The sequence below is a fragment of the Mastigoproctus giganteus genome, chromosome 8 (genome assembly GCF_048544385.1).
Source record: "Mastigoproctus giganteus isolate SK-2022 chromosome 8, ASM4854438v1, whole genome shotgun sequence".
Classification (NCBI taxonomy): Eukaryota; Metazoa; Arthropoda; class Arachnida; order Uropygi; family Thelyphonidae; genus Mastigoproctus; species Mastigoproctus giganteus.
In genome coordinates, this window is record NC_143582.1 from 109,887,074 (window position 1) to 109,911,661 (window position 24,588).

At 37.8% G+C, this 24,588-nt stretch overlaps 1 protein-coding gene across 1 annotated transcript in view; it reads left to right on the forward strand.

Annotated features, from left to right (window-relative positions):
• Positions 1–23,664, forward strand: part of LOC150081766 (uncharacterized) — a 171,810-nt gene extending 148,146 nt beyond the window's left edge. Inside the window, exons 3-4 of the mRNA XM_090380313.1 lie at positions 13,743–13,927; positions 22,600–23,664. Coding sequence (XP_090236439.1) covers positions 13,743–13,927; positions 22,600–23,664 — 1,250 coding nt within the window. The remainder of the gene's footprint in view (positions 1–13,742; positions 13,928–22,599) is intronic.
• Positions 23,665–24,588: the final 924 nt, after the last annotated feature.

Sequence of the window (24,588 nt, forward strand, 5' to 3'; positions counted from 1 at the left end):
TTTGATCACCCGTTTCAACAAACATCTGATGTTTGTTGAAACGGGTGATCCCCTAATGATAGCAATCCAACAAGGAATATGTTAAACAGACGAATCTGAGATGAGAGGACATGACACCCAAATAAGACTGGCAAGGCTAATGATTCCCATTGAAAGTAATCCATCAAGGAATGCACTAAAGAGGCTTGTTTGTTTGTTATTTGGTTTTTAGGAGCATTAGCAACTAAGGCCATATTGCTCCGGGATATGCGGTGGTCATTCCCTGACCTTTCCGCATCCTCCGTATTTGGTGGTGACGGGCTCGAACCCCGGTCTAATCAAGAAGCGTGTGCTACGCACTGCGGCTCCTTCCCACCTGGCTACGGAGGTGCCTCACTAAAGAGGCAAAAACCAGATGTGAAGACGTGCCACTCGGACACTACATTAAAGACAGCTAATTCCTCAAAGACATCGAATCAACGAGGAATCCTTTAAAAAGACATCAGATCTGACGAAATAGCCATGTGGCGAACTGGGCTGGATGCCCTTGTCTCAACCTGCTTTCTTTCCCCCTCCCTGGCAGGGGGTGACGGCCCTGCTGTCTCCATTTTCCCATTCTTCTATCTGGCAGAGCATGGGCATGCCCTGCTGCGCTCTGGAGGCCATCTTCCCTGTCGGCCTCCTCCTTGTGCTTTCTATCCCCCCAGTCTTCTGCCTCCCCACCCACTACTTTCTCCTTACACAGAGAATTTCTTTCCCCACAGGCTCAAATTTAAATACACCAAAATTATTGCCCGACCGATTAGGCCTTTAAAACAAGTTTTTAGCAAATAACTCCACGCACTGCTAAAATCAATAAGCGCATTTTGAAGAAATCGCAATCTGGTTTTTTTTTTTTTTTTTTCCAAATCAGGTCCTAGCCACTGAAATCTCAGGAAAGTAGGTGGCAGGACCGCCCAGAGTACTTTACAAAATACTGGTAACACCCTGTCGGCCTCCCCCTTGGCGAGGTATGGTAACGTTGGGTCCCAGATGGGACCCGGCGGCTAAAAGGCCGGAAGAACAAGGGGCACAACACACTACAAATCCCACACACTTTTCAAATCTCTGGCTTGTCCGATACAACGAACACAGGCGGAGATTGGAGAAACCCCAGGTGCCGCTAGAACCCAAACATACCTCATTAGTAGTGCTACTGGTTAGTTTTAACGTGCACGGGCTGAAGGATATCAGATAGCGGGGAATGCCAGAAACTGCTCCGGAGACTAAACTTCAGGTCTACAATAAGCAAAGTGATGGCATTGCACTGGTTGATAACAGCCATCTACCACCGTGTGATAGTATTGGTACTAGTTCGTATTAGCTCTCGTAGTATCATGCATAGATTGAAGGAGATGGTGGGGTAAGAAATGCCGGAAACTTTCCTCTGGAGAGTAAACATGGGGTTCGCCACTTCATCTCCAATCGGCAGAGTAGTAGTATTGCATCGGTTGATGAGTCATCTATCACCTAGCAGTAGTATTAGTAGCCGAGTGGTCTGGGCCGAGGATGCGTAAGTACACATGCTTTCAGTTACCGCGGTTCAAGTCTGACTGCTAAATACGGTGCTCTTTATTATACTCTAAGTCAGTGGTATCGAAAGTGGGGTGCGCGCATCCCCAAGCGGTGCGCGAGATGATCCATGAGATTATTTGGTAAGCAGAGCGAGCGATGCAATCCTTCCATTTGGATCAACGTACGTATGTGAGGCGACTTTCTCCGCAATAACTATTATTAAAACCACGTTTAGAAATAAACTTAACTTGATAGCTGTGTCCCAAAATACGAAACCAAAATACGCCGCAATAATGAAAAAATATACAAGCACATTGTTCCCACTAAAAAACACTGTTGATTTGATTTATACCACTTTGTACTTTAAATTTCGTTTTGTATGTTTGCATCGAATTAGATTGTGATTTTTTCAAATTATGTGATTCTAGATATAATGCATACCATGTAAATTATTTACAAATAAAACAAATACAGTAGAACCCGGATAACAAAAATTCCCGCGTAAGAAGTTTTCCCTTGTACCGGGTTTGGTTTCTTAAGTCCCAGTTTCAACTCTAAATATTGTAATGTATTATTTTCCCACGTAAGAAGTTACCAGGGTAAAAAGTTTTCCTGCATAAAAATTTCACGATGTATTATTATAATGATATTTTCCCACTTAATAGATTTTTTTAAATATATAAATTCTTTATTTATGTATTTAAATCTTCACGCATCGACCACGTGAAGCACAGTGAACGTTTGTTCTTACGGTTCTGAATTACTTAATGGATTGTTGCTGTGTTTTATTGTAATTGTGACCTTTTAATTAAGGTATCTTGAAAGCTGAACTTATAATACTGTACTTTATTTCTGTATATTACCATTAGTATTTTTGGTAATTCTTTAAGAAATATGGTTTAGTTTACAAAGTAATTTGCGGATAACCTTCTGGTGTGAATATGTTCAGTTGATGAGTGGAGGAAAAGGAAACTACATGTTTTGATCAAACAATATAGAAAGTGTAATATTTTTAATGTTGACGAATTAGGACGCTTTTATAGCTTACTTCCTCCTAATAAGATTAATGCATTCAAAGGACAGAATTGCCATGGCGGTAAGGCGCATTATAGCTTAGTCGCTGATGCCCCAATAAAACCAACCAGCCATATGGCGGTAAACTGAGTAAGGAGAGAATTACAGTGCTAGTGGGGTCTAATGTGAATGGCTCAGAGAAACTAGTAGTAGTAGCAGCAGCAGAGGCATGTGATGCGAGAAAGCAAACTTATGTATCATCAGCCAAAAAATTAATATTTCATACATCCATTCCCTCTAAATGTTTGTCCAATTTCTCTTTGAATTTATTTAAGCCATCAACTTCCACAACGACAGATGGAAGTTTGTTCCAGCAATCAACTACTCGCTGGCTAAGGGCAAATTGCCACACATTCTCTATAACTGTTTCCTTAATTGAATTTATGCCCCCTCAGATTCGTAATCTGAGCAAGAGGAAGAATCCCATCAGAATTGAACCTGCTCAACCCATTCAAGGCTTTATAAACCTCAATCATATCACCTCGCAGGTGCCTAGTCTCTAGATGCTGCAATTTGCAGAACTTAAGCCTTTCTTGGTAAGAGGACACCTTCGTTCCCCTCACCAATCTTGTTGCCCTTCTCTGTACTCATACAAGTAACTCTATATCTTTCCTGAAATGAGGCCTCCAGACCTGTACGCAGTACTCAAGGCGTGGCCTAACCATTGCCTTATACAAAGGGATGATCACCTCCTTTTGCCTACTAGCAAAATTCCTACATATCATGGACAGTACCCCATGACCTGCTCTGGCCGCAGTGCTCAGAAAACTTCATATCTGACTGCACAATTACTCCCAGGTCTTTTTCATTTTCTACCATCCTAAGTGTACATTTTCTAGCACTCTAACAACTACCATTGCTTGTGATACGAAAACCCAAGAAACCACGCTGTTTCAAGAATGTGAAAAAACAACACTTCCATGTAAAAACAGGAACAATAAAACAGCATGGATGACCTGTGATCTTTTTGATGAGTATTTAAGAGCTCTAGATTCAAAGATGGCAGGAGATAATAGAAAAAGTCTTATTTGTCGATAACTGCCCTGCTCATCCGAAAAACAATGAGCATTTAGACAATGCCCATGTGGAGTTCTTCCCTGGGGATTCCACGTCAGTTGTACAATCAATGGATCAGGAGTGATTAAAATTTTAAAGATGAATTTTCATAAATACCTTGTACTCATAAATTGTACTTACACTTGTAAAGCAATGGAAAAACTGAAAAGTTCAAAATTTTCTTTGTTAGATGCAATGTATTATTTAGAAGCATCGTAGGATACACTGAGCCCTACTGTTGTAATTAATTCCTTTAAAAAGGCTGGATTCTATAATGATATAGAAGAAAATGTTGATAGTGTTGGAAGTGATGAACAGGAAGGGATTCCTTTTGACGAATGGGATTTCCTATAGAGTAGTTTGGGATTTACAGCACGTTTTTATGATTATGTTGATGTAGATAATGATGTTATCGCATGTGAATTGCAAAGTATTAAAGATATTTGCAATGAAGATCAAGACATGACTGAGAGTGAGTCTGAACAAGAAGATGAGCCTGCTGTACCAACATTCCGAGATGCAATGATTGGCACTGCAGCAATTCATCCATAATGTACCAGATGTTCCTGAGTCAGTGTTGGAATGTGTTAGGGAAATTGATTTATTCTGTACGAAGCTGTCCCCAAAATATTTGAAGCATACTCTGGATAGCTACTTAAAAAAAAAAAAATTATAAAAATATAGGTTTTTTTTTTGTACTCATAATTATTGTAATTGATTTTTATCATTCTCATTACCTTTCTTCTCATTGCATCCTTGTTATAATTTTAATCTTATTAAATCGTGACTAATAAATATTGTTTTGCCTTAAATGACAATTGTTATTCTTGATAGTTTTTCCTACAGTTCACATGATCATTCATATATATCTTTTCATTTTTATTTGTGCAGTTAATATTTCATACCCTTAGGTCATTTTCCCTTCTAAGAAGTTTTCCCTCGTAAGAAGTTCTAAACCTCCGGGTCCCTTGGAAAACTTCTTATCCGGGTTCTACCGTAGTATTACATTAGATTTACTACACTCGTTACATTAATGATTTCATATTTTGTGCTTGAACTTCAATTTAATTTTGTATTTTTTAATTGTAATCTTTTAAAATTATGTGATTTTCGATTATAATGCCTACCATGATTTAAAAGTTAAAAAAATTAAATTTATATACTTATTTTTTTTTTTTTTTATTTCTGAGTGCGCACTAGTCCTTTTAAGAAAAAAAAGGGTGCGCGACCAAAAAAGTTTGGAGACCACTGTTCTAAGGGATGAGATTCCGTAGGATGGGGGAATTATCTATTTTTATTTTTCTGGTTTTCCTCTTTTTGGTGGGGGATGTAGAATATTTTTTCTTTTTATTTCATTGCCTTTGTATGTATTTTATTTTAACCGCTAACAGGAGAAAATAAAATAAGCCATGGGGTACAGCCATTTTTTCGGTGAAGATTCAGTGGTAGTTTTTTTTTTTTTTTTAATCCATGTGATTTTTATTTGTCAGTATTATTTCTTCTCCCAGTTCTTTGAAACTAGTTTTTATGTAAAACTTAAATTTTACTTTAATTTCAATAATGATTTTTTAATATGAAACGCGGAAAGCAATAATCACTCAGAATAAGCCATCATCTAATACAGTGATTATTTCAAATTTAGCTGAATTCACTTGCACAGAAGTTTGAAATAAATTTGAAAATGAAAGTGAATAATAGCATCTAATATATCCTGTGTTTTCGAATTTTTTTTAAAAACTATTTAAACATTCAATAAGCATAAATATATGCTTATGAACGGTTTTTTAAAATGTAAAAATCTTTATTTTTAAAATACTTTATGCCTTTCACGATATTTTTTTTTTTATCGTAACAATAGCTACTTGGAAAAAAAAAAAATAAAAATTTGAATCTAAACAAAAGTCCCAAAAGCAACACTCAAGCCACTTCACGAACGGCAACAAAGTCACTTTCAATCACCGTTGTTACACACACACATAGTCTTACACCATCCAAGGAAATTTATGGGGAAAAGCCTCAGTTAAATATCAGTATACCAGCTAATTCCCTGCTAATGACTTTATAAATGAATTTTTCATTCAGTTTTGTTAAAAAAGGTACTGTTGAAAGTTAAAATTTAAAAAAAAAAGTTAGATCCGACTTCACGCATCTTGAATCCTTCACCTTTACGCAGTTTTTCAAACTTACGTCACTTGAGGTCGGGAGGAGCAGCAGTGCGTAGCACACGCTTTTTGATTAGACCGGGGTTCGAGCCCGTCACCTCCAAATACGGAGGATGCAGAAAGGTCAGGGAATGACCACCGCATATCCCGGAGCAATATGGCCTTAGTTGCTAATGCTCCTAAAAAAACAACCAAATAACAAACGCAGTGTGGTTTAATGTCATCCGTTTTCATGGAAAACGGTTGACATTAAACCACAATCAATCCTTTGACAAATACTACTCATGTATTATGCATGCAAGATTTTGTAGTTATTTATGGACATGGGCATTGACATAAGTGTTGTAGTGCGGCTACTGAAAGTTCAATTCCAGTTGTACATACACTGGGATGGCATTTTACAGACCTCTGTAAAATGACTAGAAATGAGTGCAGACAAAAAAACTCTTCCAAACTATTTAATATTTTTTTTTTTTTTTTTTTTTTTTTTTTTTTTTGGCTAAAGAAAGTACTGGTACCTGTATAGCATATTGCGGTTTAACCAGACATCAGAAGTAACGAATTACAAAGTTGAGTTAATTTACGAGTTATTATTTTTGGTAACTTAACTTCCTTCCTTTGTTTTTTTTTTTTTTATTTAGCAAGTTGAAAAATCTTGTAAAAGTAATGCATTGACGTTACCTGAATTCAGAACTTACCATTATAGTGTACAATTTAAAAAAAAATAACTTTTAACAATACCCTTAACAAAATAATCTAAGAAGGCCGCCGTAGCCTAGTGGTCAGGCGCGCGGGTGCATAAGTACACGTGCCTTGAGTGACCGGGGTTCAAGCCCGTGACTGCTGAATACGGTGCTGTTTCTTGTATTCTGTCTATCTTGTGAACTCCTCTGATCATTTGGTCGTCCCGGAGTATAAACAGAAAATTTATTTTATTTATTTAGATGAAAAATTGGTCATTATCAGAGAATTAGCTATTAAAAAGTCAGTTGAATTTGAGTTTCACAATGCTTAAAACCCCCTGGATGACTCAACAATTGTTATAATAATAATTTTAAGTAACCTGTCATCATTCGTGGGACAACGCGAAGGCCGCTTTCAAGATCCATGCCCAGATCAAAGAATCTTTTCAAGTAGCTATTGCTATTTAAAGTACATGATGCCATTCATCATTTTAAATAATTTATGTACTTCCTTGAGGCGTAAGATTAAAAAAATACATACATATTACTAGTATATAAGAAAATATGGAGAACTGTATATGTGTGAAAGAGGTATAATAATGGGTTGAAAAGTGAAGTGGTAACGAACAGATAAAAATAATCATAAAGATGTCTGACATTTGCACCTGAGTGTGCAAGCAAAGCAACAGCAAAGGATCGAAAAGTTTATATATGTGAGGTAGAATTAATAAGTCTGTTAAAAAGTGCGAAGATGGATACGTAAATTACAAAAATGCCAAAGCTAATAGAACGATAGTAGAAATTGGAGATGTTGTAGGCGTAAGAAAGAATGAATATTCTATATGATATAATGAATTAAACAAAAACATGCTGAATTGAATAGCCAATTAGAGAGAAGGAAACTGTAAAGCAAAAAATGATTAAATTAATAAACGAAGCAATAGCATCAGATATGGACAATTTTGGTTATAAGTCCAAGAAAGGGTAGCAATTATAAATCTGTTTAATTTTAATAATTGCTCTACCCCTTAATTCGACTTATACCCAAAATTTCCCGCTCATATCTGATGCTGCTATTACGCCTTACATTAATTTAATCATTTTTATTTAATAATTTTTTGGTTTACAGTTCCCTTTTCTCTAATTGGCTACTCAATTCAGCCTATCATATAGGATATTCGCATTCTCTCTCTTTCTCACGCCTACATCTCCAATTTTTACTGTCCTATTAGTTTTAGCATTTTGTGTAATTTACTCATCTATCTTCGCACTTTTTAACAGATTTATACATTCCACCTCATATATATATATGAGGTAGAATGTACTGGGCACGCGCGCAGGGTGTTTCAAAAATGATGGTCAATAATTTAAATGTGAAAAATACAAAATAAAATAAGCAAAAAAACATCGGGCCGCAAACGAACCGTTTTCGAGAATATGCACATTTTCTGACTATGGGAGCACTAGTTTAGCAAAAAGCTGCGAATCCTTTCCTAAGGGTGGTTTTATTAAACATAAGATAATACATTTTTAATTTCAACACCACCGAATTTTACAGATGTTACAAAAGGTGTTCAAAATGCTGTCCTTGCATCCGTACGCAGCTTTGTAGTCAACTGTGTTAATGTCAGAAGTGTACACTAAGCTTTTTACATGACCCCAGATACAAAAATCCATAGGATTTAATTCTGGTGATCTGGGAGGCCACATTACAGGCCCACTTCTACCTATCCCGAGTCACAACTCGAGCAAAATGTGCCGGTGCCCCATCATGCATAAACTACATGTTCTATTGTTGCTGAAGTGGAACATTATCATCATCAAGGAGGTCTGGAAGAACATTCTGCAGGAACTGAAAGGTACAGCTCTCCTGAGCCTGTTTGGTCCAATTAGACGGCCTCCTAGTAGTCCTGCCCAGACATTCAACGAGAAACGCTGCTGATGTCGTGACTTGTGAAATGCATTAGGATTTTCGTCGGACTAAACGTGACAGTGATGAAAATTAAAAAATACCATCACGAGTAAACTCAGCTTCGTCAGTGAACAAAATGTTGTTTAAAAATTGGGGTTCAGGAAACACTTTTGTTGCATCCACTGGTAGAAGTTCACTCCGGGTGGGTAGTCTGTATTGCTCAGACCTTGTACACGCTGGATATGGTAGGGCTACAGTAATTGGCAATGCAAAATTCGCCACACACAGCGATGACTCAGTACACGCTCTTGCAGAGCAACCTTCCTTGTCGAAATTTCTGGATTTTGTTCTATTCTTTGTAACACACTCTTTCCTCAACATCAGGTGTTATGCTTCTGCGCCTACCTGCTCGTACTCTATGTGAGAAGCGTCCATGTTCTCTAAGGTGTTGATGTACCCTGATGAATGTGCGCCTGTTGGGCTACCTTCGGCGAGGAAATGCTTCTTGGTACAAACGTCAAGCCTCGTTGGCTTTACCATACGTGAAGTGCATGTCCGCATACTCTTCGTTGTTGTAACCTCTTTCCATGTTGACTATCATTTCACAAATACTAGTAAGCCTGCTACGTCTCAGAGCATTGATAGAGGGGAAAGGTAGAGAATGCCAATAACTTAACCTAAACAAACAAGTCAGTGGTGCATCCCAACTCTACAGTTCACCTTGTTAGTGGTGGATCCCAACTAGAAATGTGCGATATCTCGAAAACGATTCACTTAAGGATCCATGTTTACTAGGCTTTTTTGCATATTGTTGTCTGTCTGTACAGTTCACCTTTAAATTATTGATTATCACTTTTGAAACACCCTGTGTATTTACGCAATATACATTATAAGTAGAATTATTCAAAGTGAGCCTTATGGCCAAAAGAGCAGATCTACGATAAGACCTATGATATACAGGGTGATTCACTACCAGTGCGACAAACTTGCAGGAGATGCAGGGGGCACAAAGACGAATCGGAATCACATAGCATTGCAGGGTCCGAAATGCCTTCGTCATACGGTAGAGGACGTTCAACGGGAGTTCGCGTGAACAGCGATCCCGCTGGAAGTCAGCATTTGCGAACCGGTTCCCGAGGGAGTAGGATGGACGAGTATTCAAACGTTGAACTGGCCGACATGCACCTCGCGTATGGAGCTGCGGACTGTAACGGGCGCGCCGCTCTGCGCTTGTACCAGGAACGTTTCCCGCACAGGCGTGCTCCTCATCATACGATTTTCGCACGTGTGCACAGAAGGTTACGTGAGACTGGTTGTTTCACGAGAGGTACCATGAATCGAGAGCGAACGACGAGGACGCCAGACAATGAGGAGAATGTCCTACGTCTTGCAGAAGGCAATCCGAGTACTCGAGCGATAGGCTAACGATTGGGTATTTCCCAATCCACTGTATGGAGGATACTGTCAACAAACCAAATGAGTTCATACCATCTGCAATGGTATGAACTCTCGCGTCCAATCATTGGAGCCTGCGGATTATCCACTCCGGAGGACTTTTGCTATTTGGTTTTTTCAACAGAAACGGTTCGCAAATGCTGACTTCCAGCGGGATCGCTGTTCACGCGACCTCACGTTGAACGTCCTCTACCGCATGACGAAGGCATTTCGGACCCTGCAATGGTATGTGATTCCGATTCGTCTTTGTGCCCCCTACACCTCCTGCAAGTTTGTCGCACTGGTAGTGAATCACCCTGTAGAATTAAGGTACAAGGTAAGCCATTAGGCAAAAAGAACCTGGTAAAAAGAAAATGAACAAGGAACCCATAATAGCTAAGATAGCCCGAGTTGGTTTACTGGGTTATATCCTATAAATAAACAAATAATTAGTAATAAAATAATTATTATTTCACTACAACTGGTATTTCACTGTTTCTTTAAAATCTGCGCATGTAGCACAATGGTATCGTTACCGTCCTCCCACACTGGGTGGAAAAAGCCCGGGTTCGAATCCCGTCGATGACGCGAAGAATTTGTGGGCTTTTTTCACTCTGTGGCTGAGTTAGTCGGTCTCAGGCATAGATAACAAGCTTCCTTCCCCCAGAAACTTGGGGGGAGGGGTTTCGTCCAGCAAACAGGCAAACCGGCAAACCGACCAAAGAACACACGCAATTTACAGACAAAATAAATATATGGGTAGATGTAATCATTTACAGGTTGTTTATTTAAAACATTTGTTTTCATGGTACAAATTCTTCTTTAAAATTCTACAGCTGGTATTACATTGTTTATTATAATACAATTTTGCCTAATATAGACTATATTTAAGCTTCTTATCATTGCCCCTTATCTTAATTCATACTGTAATACCAAGATCCCTACTAATTCTCATAATTGTTAATTCTCGTAACTGCTCGGGACGAGCAGTTACGCTCCCGGTACATCCAAAATACCTTTATTGGAAGCTATTTTCTTTGCTTTTTACTTTCTACCTCTAAAGTTTTATACCTCAAGAGCTATTAGAGTAATTCGAGGGAAATTGAGGTTCTATTGCTTTCCTTACTGTTACTTCCTTTCCCCTTAATTCAGCATGAGCCTTTTCTTTTTCACAGATGTATATCAAATACATCACAACCCACATGAAATTTATTGTTGGCTCTCACTTTCTGTATTATTTGTTTCAAAAAGGTATCTGTCGGGCTAGCTGTCATTATGCCAGTTTCCTGTTATATTTAAATACAGATTGCTGAAATTGCTGATAATTTTGATCATTTTGAACTAGCTAAGCTGGAAGTTAACAGAAACAGATAATGTTTCTAATATACACGTAAGTGTATATTAGAAACTATGGACCCCCAGTACTCCAGGCCCATTCGTTACTAGATAATGTTTCTGTTAACTTCCAGCCTTGCTAATTATTGACTGGATATATTGAATGGTGCTAGCCCTCGTTAACGTACCATTAAATGTAACCTATTATTATTAGCTATATGGTGCAAGGAAGCCCGAGGCTTATGACTCTCTTATGCTGCACCAGGCAAAAAAAAAAAAATTTTTTTTTTTTTGCCTGGTGCAGCATAAGAGAGTCACAAGTAGAATGGAATCACCAAGAAAGAGAAAAATTATGATATCCAGCTCAGTACCCTGGGAGTGCCAAGCCCATACTCACCAGATGTGAGCCCCTGGGGTTATCAATCATAAGCTACAACCATTTTATTTGATTTTTAATTTATCTTATTACTGATTATTTGTTTGTTTATAGGGTATAATGCAGTAAACCAACTCAGGCTATCTTAGCCATCACGGGTTTTTTGTTCATTTTCTTTTTGTCTAATGGCTCACTTTGTATTATTACACTAATTCTATATCATCATGATAGTCTTATCATAGATCTGGTCTGTTGGCCTTAAAAGCTTACTTTGAATACTTCTATAGTACTTATACACTCTTACTTTGTAGTAATAATTTTACAGACTGATAGCATTAATCTGATATGATGCACTTTTCTTACCTTCCATTATTATTTCATAATAGATAACTCACACACACATATAATATATATATATATTTTTTTTTTTTATTTATTTTTTTTTTTCAAATTACTCTTTTATTTTTTTAACATGGTTCTTTAGCTAAAAGCTTGTACAAATTCATATTTCATTTACCTAGTAAAATTATGATCTAACATTAATATAAAAAAGGAGGGGGGAAGGCAAACCGGCTACTGCTAGCACACCAAATTGCTAGTCAGCACCAATAGGCCTTAATGCCTGAAATGCCTTCCATACAAATTATAAATACACTAGCAAAAACGGATCCAAAAATAAATAGGATCACACCCTAAGTAAACAATGTGCGTATAATGTTTAATTGATAATTACAATAGCATTAACGCTATATCTGTACAGCACCAATCTTACAATTAAACACATCCATTTGAAAAATTAGTAGTTTATTTTATTATTAACAGTTATGTGAAATTTACTTTACAGAATACTATTCTACATATCTTTGTTTCTCATCTTGATATGGTTTGTTCAAATTTTGTTTTATATATATAATTGAAAGTAACAGTACTTTTCGTGAACATAACTGAGTTAACTTTAGTAATAAAAAGATTCCACACTGAAGCCACACAGGTAAAGCGAGGTCAAAGTGATGTTACCCAAATTTGTTACCTTCCCTGATAAATAAGTAACTTGTTTATCAAGGAAGTTCCAATGGAATATGAAAACAGGAGTGACCACAGTTTTTGAAAGGTAGCATATATTTGCTATTATACACGCAACACAATACAATACAGACTTAGATGCTTATGTGCTATGTATACACATAGCACACAATGAAAAAGTTAATGTACGCTACCAGTGCATGAAATGCAACCAAATAATAAGTAGTAATCATTATCAAATGGTATTCACGATTTATAATAAAAATAAAATAAAAAAAAGCAAAAAATTATGTATAAACCCAAATGTGGCAGATGCGCAGGAACGAATGTTCCTGCGCATCTGCCACATTGTCTGTTAATTCATTCCTCCAACCAGCTACTGAATTTAGAGGATATTATCAACAATTAACTTGTTGATAAACAAATAATTTAAAAAAAAAAAAATGTAAATTAACAACCTGTCACATTAATTCTAGGTGGTAGGTGACTCTCCAACCAGTGCAATACCACCACTTTGCTTATTGGAGGTTTGGAGCGGTTTAATCTCCAGAGCAAAGCTTCTGGCATCCTCCTCCCCTTCATCCTATGCAAGGTACTAAGCACTATAGGTTGGGATCCCTTTCGTGTTTGGGGTTTATATTAAAAAAAAAAAAGTCGTTGCTTAATATATTAATGTTGAATTACACTGGCAAGCAAAGAATCGATAATAAAGTGCATGATCATGGAATCAGATTTGAGATTCAACTTTCCAGCATGGAACCAAGCATTTCATACTTGTGCCAGTTAAACGACCCAAGTATGAATAAAATAGCGGTTTGTATTTTTAAGAATATACGGTTAAAGGCTTTCTTTCACCTCAGTTTTTTCCTTTCCCTCTCCAATTTAAAGTTTATATTTTAAACCTTGTCAATACAAACACGGAACCTTCAAATATCAATATGCTTGAAGGTTCCCCATGTTTTATGAATAAATATTAACCGATATTTCAAAATATTTTTGGAATACACGTGTACAAAATTGCTTGTTAAAAGAGATGTAATAAAGGAATTCGTTCGGGTTTAAGCAAATACCCAAATCTTAATCCCTCTGTTTAAAATAAAAATTTATCTGAAGTTGATGGAAATATTTATAGACACGGACTTGTTATATTTCAGGAGAAAGATTTTCCATGATTGGAAAGCTCTTTCGTCGGGTTCATTTTCTCACCGACAAAGCAAGTTCGAAGCATGTAACATTCTCTGCTCAGTTCCCTCCAACAGAGTGGGCAGACCCTGCCTATGTCCATTTTCATTCAATAGGAACCCAAACAGCAGATAAGGACAATGCAACGAAAACAAAGGTAGGTTTGATATTTGAAATATGTTCATTTTATTAATTTCATATTTTCATTTATGACAGAGTGCGTTAAAATAAGATTCTATTGGGACTCATTAATAAGGCGACTATATTTGCTGCATTTCAATGCGATTCAAAGTTATTTGAATAAATGAATAAAAAAAATTTCTTGCAGTCTTCACACTCGAGGAATGAATTTTCTTACATCGAAAGAAAAACTAAAATTACTTGCATTTAGATTTTTCAACACTGGTTTTTGAACAAAATTATGAAAGTCTCCATTATTGTCTAGAACCCACCCACAAAAAATCGCGAAATTAGTATTTCCGAAAGCATTTTTCATAATTCCAAACTTCCCCATTAAGTATGAGATTATGAAAAATCCCAAAAACTTCATGGGGAATGGACACCAAGTTTGCAGTATACTCTTATGAACAAACATAGCTGTACTTAGGAGCAGCCAAAGCTTCCCCCCCACCTTTATATTATATAAATGTACTGTCGTGATTGCCAATTGTAAAAACTACCAATGTCAAACGCGCCAGTCTCTCAAAACAAATTTTCTGGGGTCGCCACTGCAACTGCATATTTCAAAATTCTAGAAACAAATATTTAGATACACACTGTAATTTCCGTTTCAAAGTTTTGTTATGTATTGAAATATCTTCCAGAGTAGCCCAGTAACAGTTAAATATCTTCTGGAGTAGCGTCACGGTTAAAAATCACCATATTAGATAATACAGAGCTATAATTAAAGATCAACTCAATTAATAGTTCATTCTCGGAGAATTTGCTGATGCCTAAATTTATAAAGGAAAGCATTTTTCAGGAACTCAACATGAAGTTGCTACGCAACGAAAGTTTTCCTTCGTTCCTTCACACAGCTCGTGCGAGCTACAGTCATTTGAAAGAAAGGGTGAGCATCGCGATGCGCAAGCAATAAACTGTGAGCACAAGACCTACTCCCCACCCCATCTTCACATTTGTAATCTCATTGTAATTTAAGAAAAATATCTGTGTACAGATTTAGCGATTCACTGGGACAATATGTTCGTCTGTTATAAATCACAAACCAGCGAGGACGTGGCTACATTCGCCAAATGGGTAAGATGTTTGAAAGTGCCACACAAATGCAGTATAAACCAAGTAATGTAACAACTAATTCTAATCAACTTTACACGCACTTAACGTAAAGACTAAGCTAAAAATAAATCGAAAAAAAAAAAAAAAATGAAAGCCACTTTAATAAAACTTACCAAATCAGATATCAGGAACGATCATAACGATTATTTTAACAGCTTGTTCAACACAAAGAAACAGAGATGAACTTTAAACACCAATCCCGCAACTAACCTATAAGTTGTCGAAATAAACGACGACTATCTGCGCCCTCTGGTAGAACCAAATAAATTGAAGCAGTTATGAGGTCAGTAATCATTTCCACAGATATTGCTGCTTGTTCGACTGTAATTAACTTTGGCAGTGTGGGAATTCAACAATGGTTTTCTTTCTGCCGAGGAGAGAGGCAGAGACTCATGCTTAGCGATCTGTCACGTCAATGTCCTGGCAGTGTACAAAGGAAAAGACTGATGCTCACTCAATTGTTGTTATTGGATTTTAGGAGCATCGGCAAGGCCATGTTCCTCCATGTATATTGTCTGTAAATTGCGGATGTTCCGAGGTCGATTTTCTGGCTAACTCAATTACTGATCTGTAATTGAGTTGACATTGTGAAGTTTTACAAATTATTATTATTATTTTTTAAACGATCCCTAGGCCTAACCCATTATCCGTGTATGTATATAGTGTGAATCGAAATGTGCGTTCATGTTGTTGCTGTTGTAGGGTTTTAGTAGCATCAGCGACTAAAACCCTACAACAACCCAGCTTCTTGACATAACATTGCCTCGACAATGTTCTCCATACACACGACTCGGATTCCCTCAAATCACTATCTGGTAGAGTAGAGGTAACGAGATTATACACTAGCTGATCTGGATTCCTCCTAGAGAGTTACCATGTGTGTGTGGACATGTGTTTTTGTAATGGGCGGCTCCTAGAACGTTAGTTCAACTCCGCCTCGTATCTCTGTGAAGAACAGTATCACTACAAATGGGCCAGATATGTGTGTGACGTCGGTTTGTGTGTATTATGTGTGTGTTCTGTTGTTCTGTTCTGGCCGCTTGGCTACCCAGAAGCATCAGTCACCTGGACAAATGATTCTGGGTACTCGTCCACACCACGGGAAGGTGGGCCAGTCTCAGCTAATCACGTACTGTCTCAATACGAGACTCTGATTCACCTGATGTTGCCAAAAGGTGGGCCAGATTCCTCTAGGGGCCCACTCCAGAGGAGAGAAAAAAAAAAAAAAAAAAAACATATATATTTATTTAGATTTTCCCGTGGTGCAAAAGAAAAAAAAAAAAAATAATAATAATAAAATAATAATATCACTGTAGAACGCAAAAAAAAAAAAAAAAAAAGTGACAGCAACCCTGAAAACGCAAAAAAAAAAAAAAACCAACCATGTGACTGATTGTAGAACGCGAAGAGAAAGGAAAAAAAATAATAAATAAATAAAATAATTAAAGAAATAAAATAAATTAAATAAATAAAAAATAATAATAATAATTAAAAAAAAATTTAAAATAAATAAAAAAAAAAAAAAACAGCCATGGACTGATTGTAGAATGCGAGAAAAAAAAAAAAAAGGGGGGGGGGAAGAGAAAGAGAGAGAGAGAGAGAGATGTTTTCCTTCCTGAACACAGGCCGCAGAAACAAGCTCCACAGCCCATGCAGCAGGATGGGGGGAGGGGGGAAATACATGGTCGGTTTCAGTCCACTGCTGGGTCATCGATGTTTGCCACTGGTAGTCTGTTAATCCTTCTTCTGCGCCTAAAGACTTCAGCTGAGTAGGTTTGCAGTGCAGGGAGGTTGTTAGGGTTCTGTAGGAAGAGCTCTAGATGCTCGCCAGAGATCTGTGTACAGCTGACAAGGTTGTGTCTCAGATCAGCATACGCAATGCACTCGAATAGTACATGCCACCAGTTCTCTTTGGCTCCACAATGGCAGAGATCTGTTGGGTGGAGACCCAGATGGTGTAATTTTTCATTCATGGATCCGTGTCCGGTAATTAGGTATGATGTTTCTAGTGAAGGGGTGAACCAAGACTGTACAGATTTAGTAGCAGTGTAGGTTACATCAGGTAGGAATCTTTTTGTGACAATGTCCTTTGTTGAATTATGCCATCGAGTTTGCCAAATGATGAAGAGCTCGTTGTAGCAACGTGTCATCTCAGCCTTGGGGTCAGCATCCAGATTAACCTCAATGTCAAGGATCCTTGTTGGGATATTTTTCTTAATTCGGAAGCACAACCCTCGGAAGGTGACATGTAGATCGAGCGGAAGTGCTTCCGCAATGACCTGAATGGCAGGAGTGGAGACCGTTCTACACACTCGGCAGATTGCCATTAACATTGACCTCTGGATGGTTCCAAGCTTGTCTCGCATCTTTACAAGAGTTACCCGATGGAACCAGGCTCCAGCTGCATAGGTCACAATTGGTAAAAATACTGCGTTGTAATACAACCGCAGGGACCTTTTGGAGAGTCCCCAATCATTCTTAGAGATGCGTATGATGGTTCCTGAGAATCTCTTAACTTTGTTTCTTAAATTAACAAGATGTGGAAGAAAGCTGAGTTTGTGGTCAATAATCACTCCAAGAGAGAGTTAACTAGAGAGTTACCAATAGGTTCGATCCGGCGGACATCTTGTGACCGGCCTGCGAACGGCGTGCGCTAATACCTTCGAAATGTAAGGAAGATTGGATCTCGCCATGATGCTTATCATAACCTCAAAAGACATCAATCATACTGCATAATGGAAGAGTCTGCGCGGTAGCACAGTGGCAGCGTCACAGTCCTCCCCACACCGGGTGGGAAAGGCCCGGGTTCGAATCCCGTCGATGATGCGAGGAACTTTAATAGGCTTTTTTCACTCCCTGGCTAAGTTAGCCGGTCTCAGACGTAGATAGCAAGGTTTTTTTCCTCAGAAACTGGGGTGTTTCGTCCAACAAAACAGACAAATCGACCATAGAACACACGCTATTAACAGACATAAAAGACACAGCACGGCAGATGAATTTAATTATTCGGGTGGCCTAAATATAATAGGTTTTTTTTTTTTTTTTTTTGGCATGATGGAAGAGATGGCAGACCGGAGCCTTGCTCTGGAGGTTAAACATGGGTTCCACCACTTCAAGCCTCCAGTAAGCAAAGTGGTATTTCACCGGTTGATGAAAGTCATCTACCACCTGGTATTGCCTGGTAATTCAGAGGAGCGGCATTCCTCTGAATGGAGTGAACGCTAAACCTCGACCCCTGCTTGCATTGTTTCACACCGGGGTGGTCATCTCCAGTATACTAGGTACCATATTTCAGGACCCGCACACACGGAGGCTATACTCTGGGTTACTAACAGTCCTACTATCGTGAGGGTATAAGCAGAGGATTTGGTTGCTGCAGAACGACTGGACTAATCCGATATTCGGTCCACTTGACTCAAGTGTCACACCGAACATAAAATGATAAGCTTGAATTAAAGGTAAGCATGTGCTTAGTATTTAGAAAGTACCTAGATTTTTACAATTTATCCCATATTTTTAAGCATTGTTGCTCACTTTTGAAAATCCAAGTATTTGTTCGTCTTCTTCATAGATAAAAAAAAAAAAAAAATCAGTGGAATCGTTATATTTTCAGGTTCGCCTCAACAGTTTTCGAAAAGTAAACTTTCCAGATTGTCAATTTCTTATAACAAGCGTTCTTTCTTCCGTATTCAAACGATGTTTAGAGGAAACCGATTTACAGGATAGTACTAAATAGGCCTCCACAGCCCCTGATTGCTAAATACGGTCGATCTGCCAACCCGCATTGGACCAGCGTAGGAGATTATGGTCCATTTCCCTCAACATGAATTGTTGAGGAGGCCTCCATCCTGCAGTGGATTGATAATGGCAGCAAATAATGGGATCGTTACATGATAAAAGCGCACCGTGTACACCCGCACTGCATAATATCAATAAGAACGATGGTACCTATACCTGTACATTTTGGTTTATGATCTTATACATAAGGAGAAATGAAGAAAGGCTTAAGATCTGAAAATTGCAACTTCTGGAGACTAGTCACCTGCGAGGCGATCTCATTGAGGTGTATAAGGCCTTGAATGGATTGAGCAGGCTCAATACTGATGGTATTCTTCCTCATGCTCAGACTACAAACCTAAGGGGGCATAGATTCAAACTGAGGAAAGACAGGTGTAGAATAGATGTGCGGAATTTTGCCTTTAGCCAGCGGGTAGTTCATTGCTGGAACAAACTTCCGTTTGTTGTTGTGGAAGTTTATAGCTTAAATAAATTCAAGGCAGAACTAGCCAAACATTTGGAATAAATGGATCAGTGACATAGGAAGGTTTTTTTTTTTTTTTTTTTGGCTGATGCTGTATAAGCTTGCTTTCTTGCACCACGTGCCTCTACTAATGCTGAGGGAGTAGTATATGCTTATCTCTTTCTTTGCAGATTGCTGCACATCATCAAAATGAGCAGTGTAGATGGCCTGCTGGTCATCTCAACGAGTTTTGTTATGATAGGTAGGAATTTTCTGGCAGGAATAAAAAGAAAATTATTCCTCTCTATAAGGAAATGGTAAGGTCACATCTTGAATAGTCTAGAAGCCTCATTTTAGGAAGGACGTGGATGTATTCGGACGGGTGCAGAAAAGAGCAACGAGCTTAGCGAGGGGAACAAAATGATACTCTTACCAAAGAGAAACTTCAGTTCTACAAAGTGCAGCGTCTGGAGATTAGGGACTAGGCACCTGCGAGTAGCTCTCGCAGTACCTAGTCGAATGGGTTGAGTGAAATGAACGTTGATGAGATTCATAAATTTAATTTAAATTGAGGAACGATGATTGCAGATAGATGTGTGGAAATTTACTTTCAGCCAGAGAGCAGTGGATTGTTGAAATAAACTTACATCTAGTGTTGTGGAGGTGGGTAGTGTAAAGAAATTAGAGAAATTTTTTATTTTATTTTTTTATTAGCTGTTTCTGTATAATATTTCTTCCTTGCATCACTTGCCAGTTCTAATACAGATATTGAAATTCTACAAAAACCAAAAAAAAACAAACTATTATATTAGGCCACCAGAATATTTAAATTCATCTGCCGTGCGCTGTGTTTTATGTCTGTAAATTGCGTGTGTTCTATGGTCGATTTGCCTTTTGCTGGACGAAACCCCCCCAGTTTCTTGGGGGGGGGAACTTTTCTATCTACGCCCGAGACCAACCAACTCAGCCACGTGAGTTAATCGGTCTCGGGCGTAGATAGAAAATTCCTCGCGTCATCGACGGGATTCGAACCCGGGCCTTTTCCACCCGGAGTGGGGAGGATGGTGACGATACCGTGTGCTACCCAAGCAAACATTGAAATTCTAAAATATAATCTTTTAAAAGAATTAGATGCGAACATTAAGAATAATAGCTATCTGTTTTTAAAAAGCAGATGCCATAAGGCTTTCGCGTCTGTGTTCTATGGTCAGTTTGTCATTTTTTTGGGAATGAAAAATTCAAATTTCCAGAAATTTCCACCATGAAACTCTCGACTGAGATCGACTAACTAGGCTACGATGTGGGGAAAAACCCAATAAAGTTTAACACTTGAACCCTGATCATTTTTCAACGGTGTGAAAGGATGGCAGTTGTAATCAGGTGCTAATAGGTGTGACAGGTGCAAACTGTGAGTTGTATATAATGTATTGTGTTAATTCTTAAATTGGTTAATAAACCCTGTGAGATCTCCTTAATGACACAGTCACGTAGAGCACTAATCATTGCTTTTTGTTTTCCAACAAATAGAATTAGAGATAACACACTACAGCGACTTATCTCTAATTCGGTGTGTGTGTGTGTGTGTGTGTGTGTGTGTGTGTGTGTGTGTGTGTGTGTGTGTGTGTGTGCGCGCGCGCGTGTGTGCGCGCGCGTGTGTGTGTGCGCGTGTGTGTGTGTGTCAAGGCTGTGAAACGTCAATATTGTCTATAAATTGCATATACTGTATTATTTCTGACTCGAATAGCCGGGAAGGGAGATTAAAATCCATTCAACCCTCGCCTGAGACAGCTAACTCAGAGCCACGTTGTGAAAAAGATCTTAAAAATGCCTCGCGTCATTCACGAGATTCGAAGTCAGGCATTTTCCACTCGATGTGGGGAAGACAATAATTATATCCGATGTGCTACCACAAGAGTCGTAATTCCATTATTTTACAGATTGTACAAAACGTGTACAGGTGCGATTGTGTCAAAAGCCTTATTAAAATCCATATGCAAATGTTAAGGAAGTTACATATTTTTTGAAATACAGTATCTCAAAATCACCTCTCGACATTGAAAAATTTTGTTTAGAATAATTTGGTGGAATTTGGTAGAATTTTTGGTAGAGTTTTTGGTAGAATTTATTCAAAAATTCTACCAAATCACAATAATCATGATAATTATACCAATTTCATACCATGAATGTGGTATAAAATTGGTTAGAAAAGGATTAATGAGGATACATTGATGTAGAACTCTCACATACTAATTCTTATGCTGCCAGTATGATTACTCTGGGTTAGATGCAAATTGCAGATTTCCTATTATATTTCTTAGCATTTTCTCTGTAGATTACCTTTAAGCTGCAAAACATATCTACCTTGATACGGCACGACTGTTACTAATGGGCTCCAAAGCAAACTGATGCATAGACATTTTTCTTTTAAACTTGAGGCCAGATACTATCCATTTTCAAATATTTCTGTCAGTCAACTGCTATGGCGACCTCACACACACCGGGTGGAAAAGACCTCAGTTCGAATCATATGAATGAAGCGAGTAAAAGATTCCTTTTTTTCACAATGTGGTCGATTTAATCGATCTCGACGAGGGTTGCATGGTTTTATCCCCAGGACACTGATTTTTTGTCGAGTAAAGAGGCTAATAGGCCGAAAATACAGGTACAATACTATCCATTTTAGACTTCGTTGATTTAGCAACTAATACAATCAGGTGTCAGTCTATTCTGCCCACAGCCCTCTTGAAATTTGAAGAAGCTAGTAATGAAGAAGAAGATTGTAACTGCGCCCACAGCCGTCTTGGGCAATTTTAAGAGGCTACTCGTAGTAATCCCTATGTGCGATTAGTCCATCTTCATCCTTCCAACTTCTCATCGTCGATAATAACCATCCAGATGGCATCCCCTTGCCCGTTGTACGTTCCTGTAAATAAAATCCCATCAGGTCTCCTTTCTCACCCAAGGAGGAATAAAAGTGAAGAATGCCGTTTAAGCCAATTTCTAGAAAGGATACGAAATTTGCATGCCGTGAGCCCTTTATTGATATTTTATTTTTTATTTGATCTTTATTGATATTAAAAATATTTTTATATTATTTTTGACACTTCATTGATATGTTAATACTATTACTATTATTAACACTTTAACATTTTTATTATTGTCATATTTTATAATTATACGTTATTGATACTGTTGTATTGATTTTATATATCAGTAAGAAAAACATTTTTTTATGATAAATTCAAATATTTTGTGCAAAAAATGACAACAAACTTCATTATTTCTTATTTCAGCAAGCAAGACTCAAAAACCATTCCCGCACCAACAACCGAGTGCGGTATTCTCTTCAGATCTCTTCATCGCCTTATGATGGTCCATGTGAAAACAATGTTCCTGTTTCTAATGCTTCTCCAAATGTCGTGCTAAAATCTGACGTTACACGTAGGACACATTGCACAGATAATAACGCCAGTCATCGCAAGAGCCTGCCTTCTCCTCACAAGTCCTCGCCTAAAGTAATGTCTCCAATTAACCGTCCTCTTCATCTACCATGTGTGATGTCCAACAGAAGAAGGCATCACAGAAGTTCCAGCGAAAGTCCAACTAATAAACCAAGCAGAGAAAGTTTTAAGCACTATGATAAACGCATCAATGGGGGCATTATTCCATCGCCTTTAACACCTCCTAGAAACCCTAAAGCTGCCATTAATCAGTGTACTTCTTCCAAATCTCCTTTATCAGGAAATGAAATATTACAAGGCTCGCCATCATCTTTCCTTCACCACTCGAGGTTTCCTCTAGAAATTCAAAGCACATGTAACGACAGAAAAAACGATTATGGAATTTCAAAATCACCATCTGTTCAACATAATGGTATGTTGAAAAAGGGAAAAGCCGTTCGTCCTCTTACTCCAGAAAAAATATGCTTACAAGATGCCAATAATCAAGATGCGCTTGATAGAAAAGTGACTCCAACTAAAGATGTCACTGTCGATAATTCCGTCAATGTAGAAATATCCTTGAATTCGAAAGCAGCACCTCATTCATTTGAAAAATGTGCACCTTTCTCCAATGTTCAGGCAGACAGTTCCAAATTAGCAGAACTTGGAACGTCAGTAAACCAAAAAATAGTTAAAGAAACACTGCTGAATAAAGGTACTGGAGTTTCAAAGCTAATTACTGTCACGAGCATTTCCACTAGCTTTTCACATGGAGCTCTTAAAGAGATCGGCAAAAATTTAGCCGATTCGGAAACAAGAAGTAAAAGCACTGGAAACAGTCCAGTCCACGTGTCCAAAGACGTCACTGGATTATTCAGCACGGATGATCACACTCTATTTACTAAGTTGAAGACATAAACTTCGTTGTTGTTTAGAATAATTTGACTACCATTATACAAAAGCATTCTGATAATTATAGATTAATCCTATTTGTACCTACAACTTGAAAACTCTGGTGATATAAATAACTTATAACATAATAGTTCATGTTTTATTTTTTAATTTCCTCTCTTCATAATAGTTGTGGAATGTGAAACTCTTTTTTACACAGCGTCTCCTCCAGAATTCAAGTTCCCTTTAATTTTTCAAGATAATGAAAGATCTGCTAACACGATAAACACCGCCTTTCAATAGTTTTAATGATTGCATGTAATAATAAATAAATACGAGAATTCCCTTATGTTCACTTTTTGGTTGGAATTCACCATTTACGTTTTCGGAATAAAAAGTAAATGGTGAATTCCTTTTTGGAATAAAAGGTCCAAAAGCATAAGAAATTAGGGATTCGTTAACTCAAAGATTTTAACTTCTCGTAATTAATTTAAGAAATTCAAAATAAAACGTAAACTATAAAAAGAGAGACCAATTCTGCGTGCTAGAAAATTAAGTTTAATAACAAACTTTAATTAAATTAACAACATTTATAACGCGATGCTGTCCTCTTCTTCGGCGCTTTAAGGAAAATTATACTAATTTAAATTAACATAGCACACTGTTTAGCTACCCTCCACTAAAGATGGCGGCTTTCCCGATTTTCGAATGCTTCCTATTAATATTTTTTACAAAACACACACACATTTTTCATAGAATTAATTTCTCATCTGAATCATCCTCTGAATTCACACATAAAGACTGACCCATTTTACGGCTTTGATGCGCCCTCTAGCAAACGCGAATTACCGATACTGACAAGAAGCGCAGCTCAACCTGGTTCTCAGGTGTTCGTACCCGTGGATTAGCATGCTGTTACGCATGCCAGTATGGATGGATGACCTTGGTGAC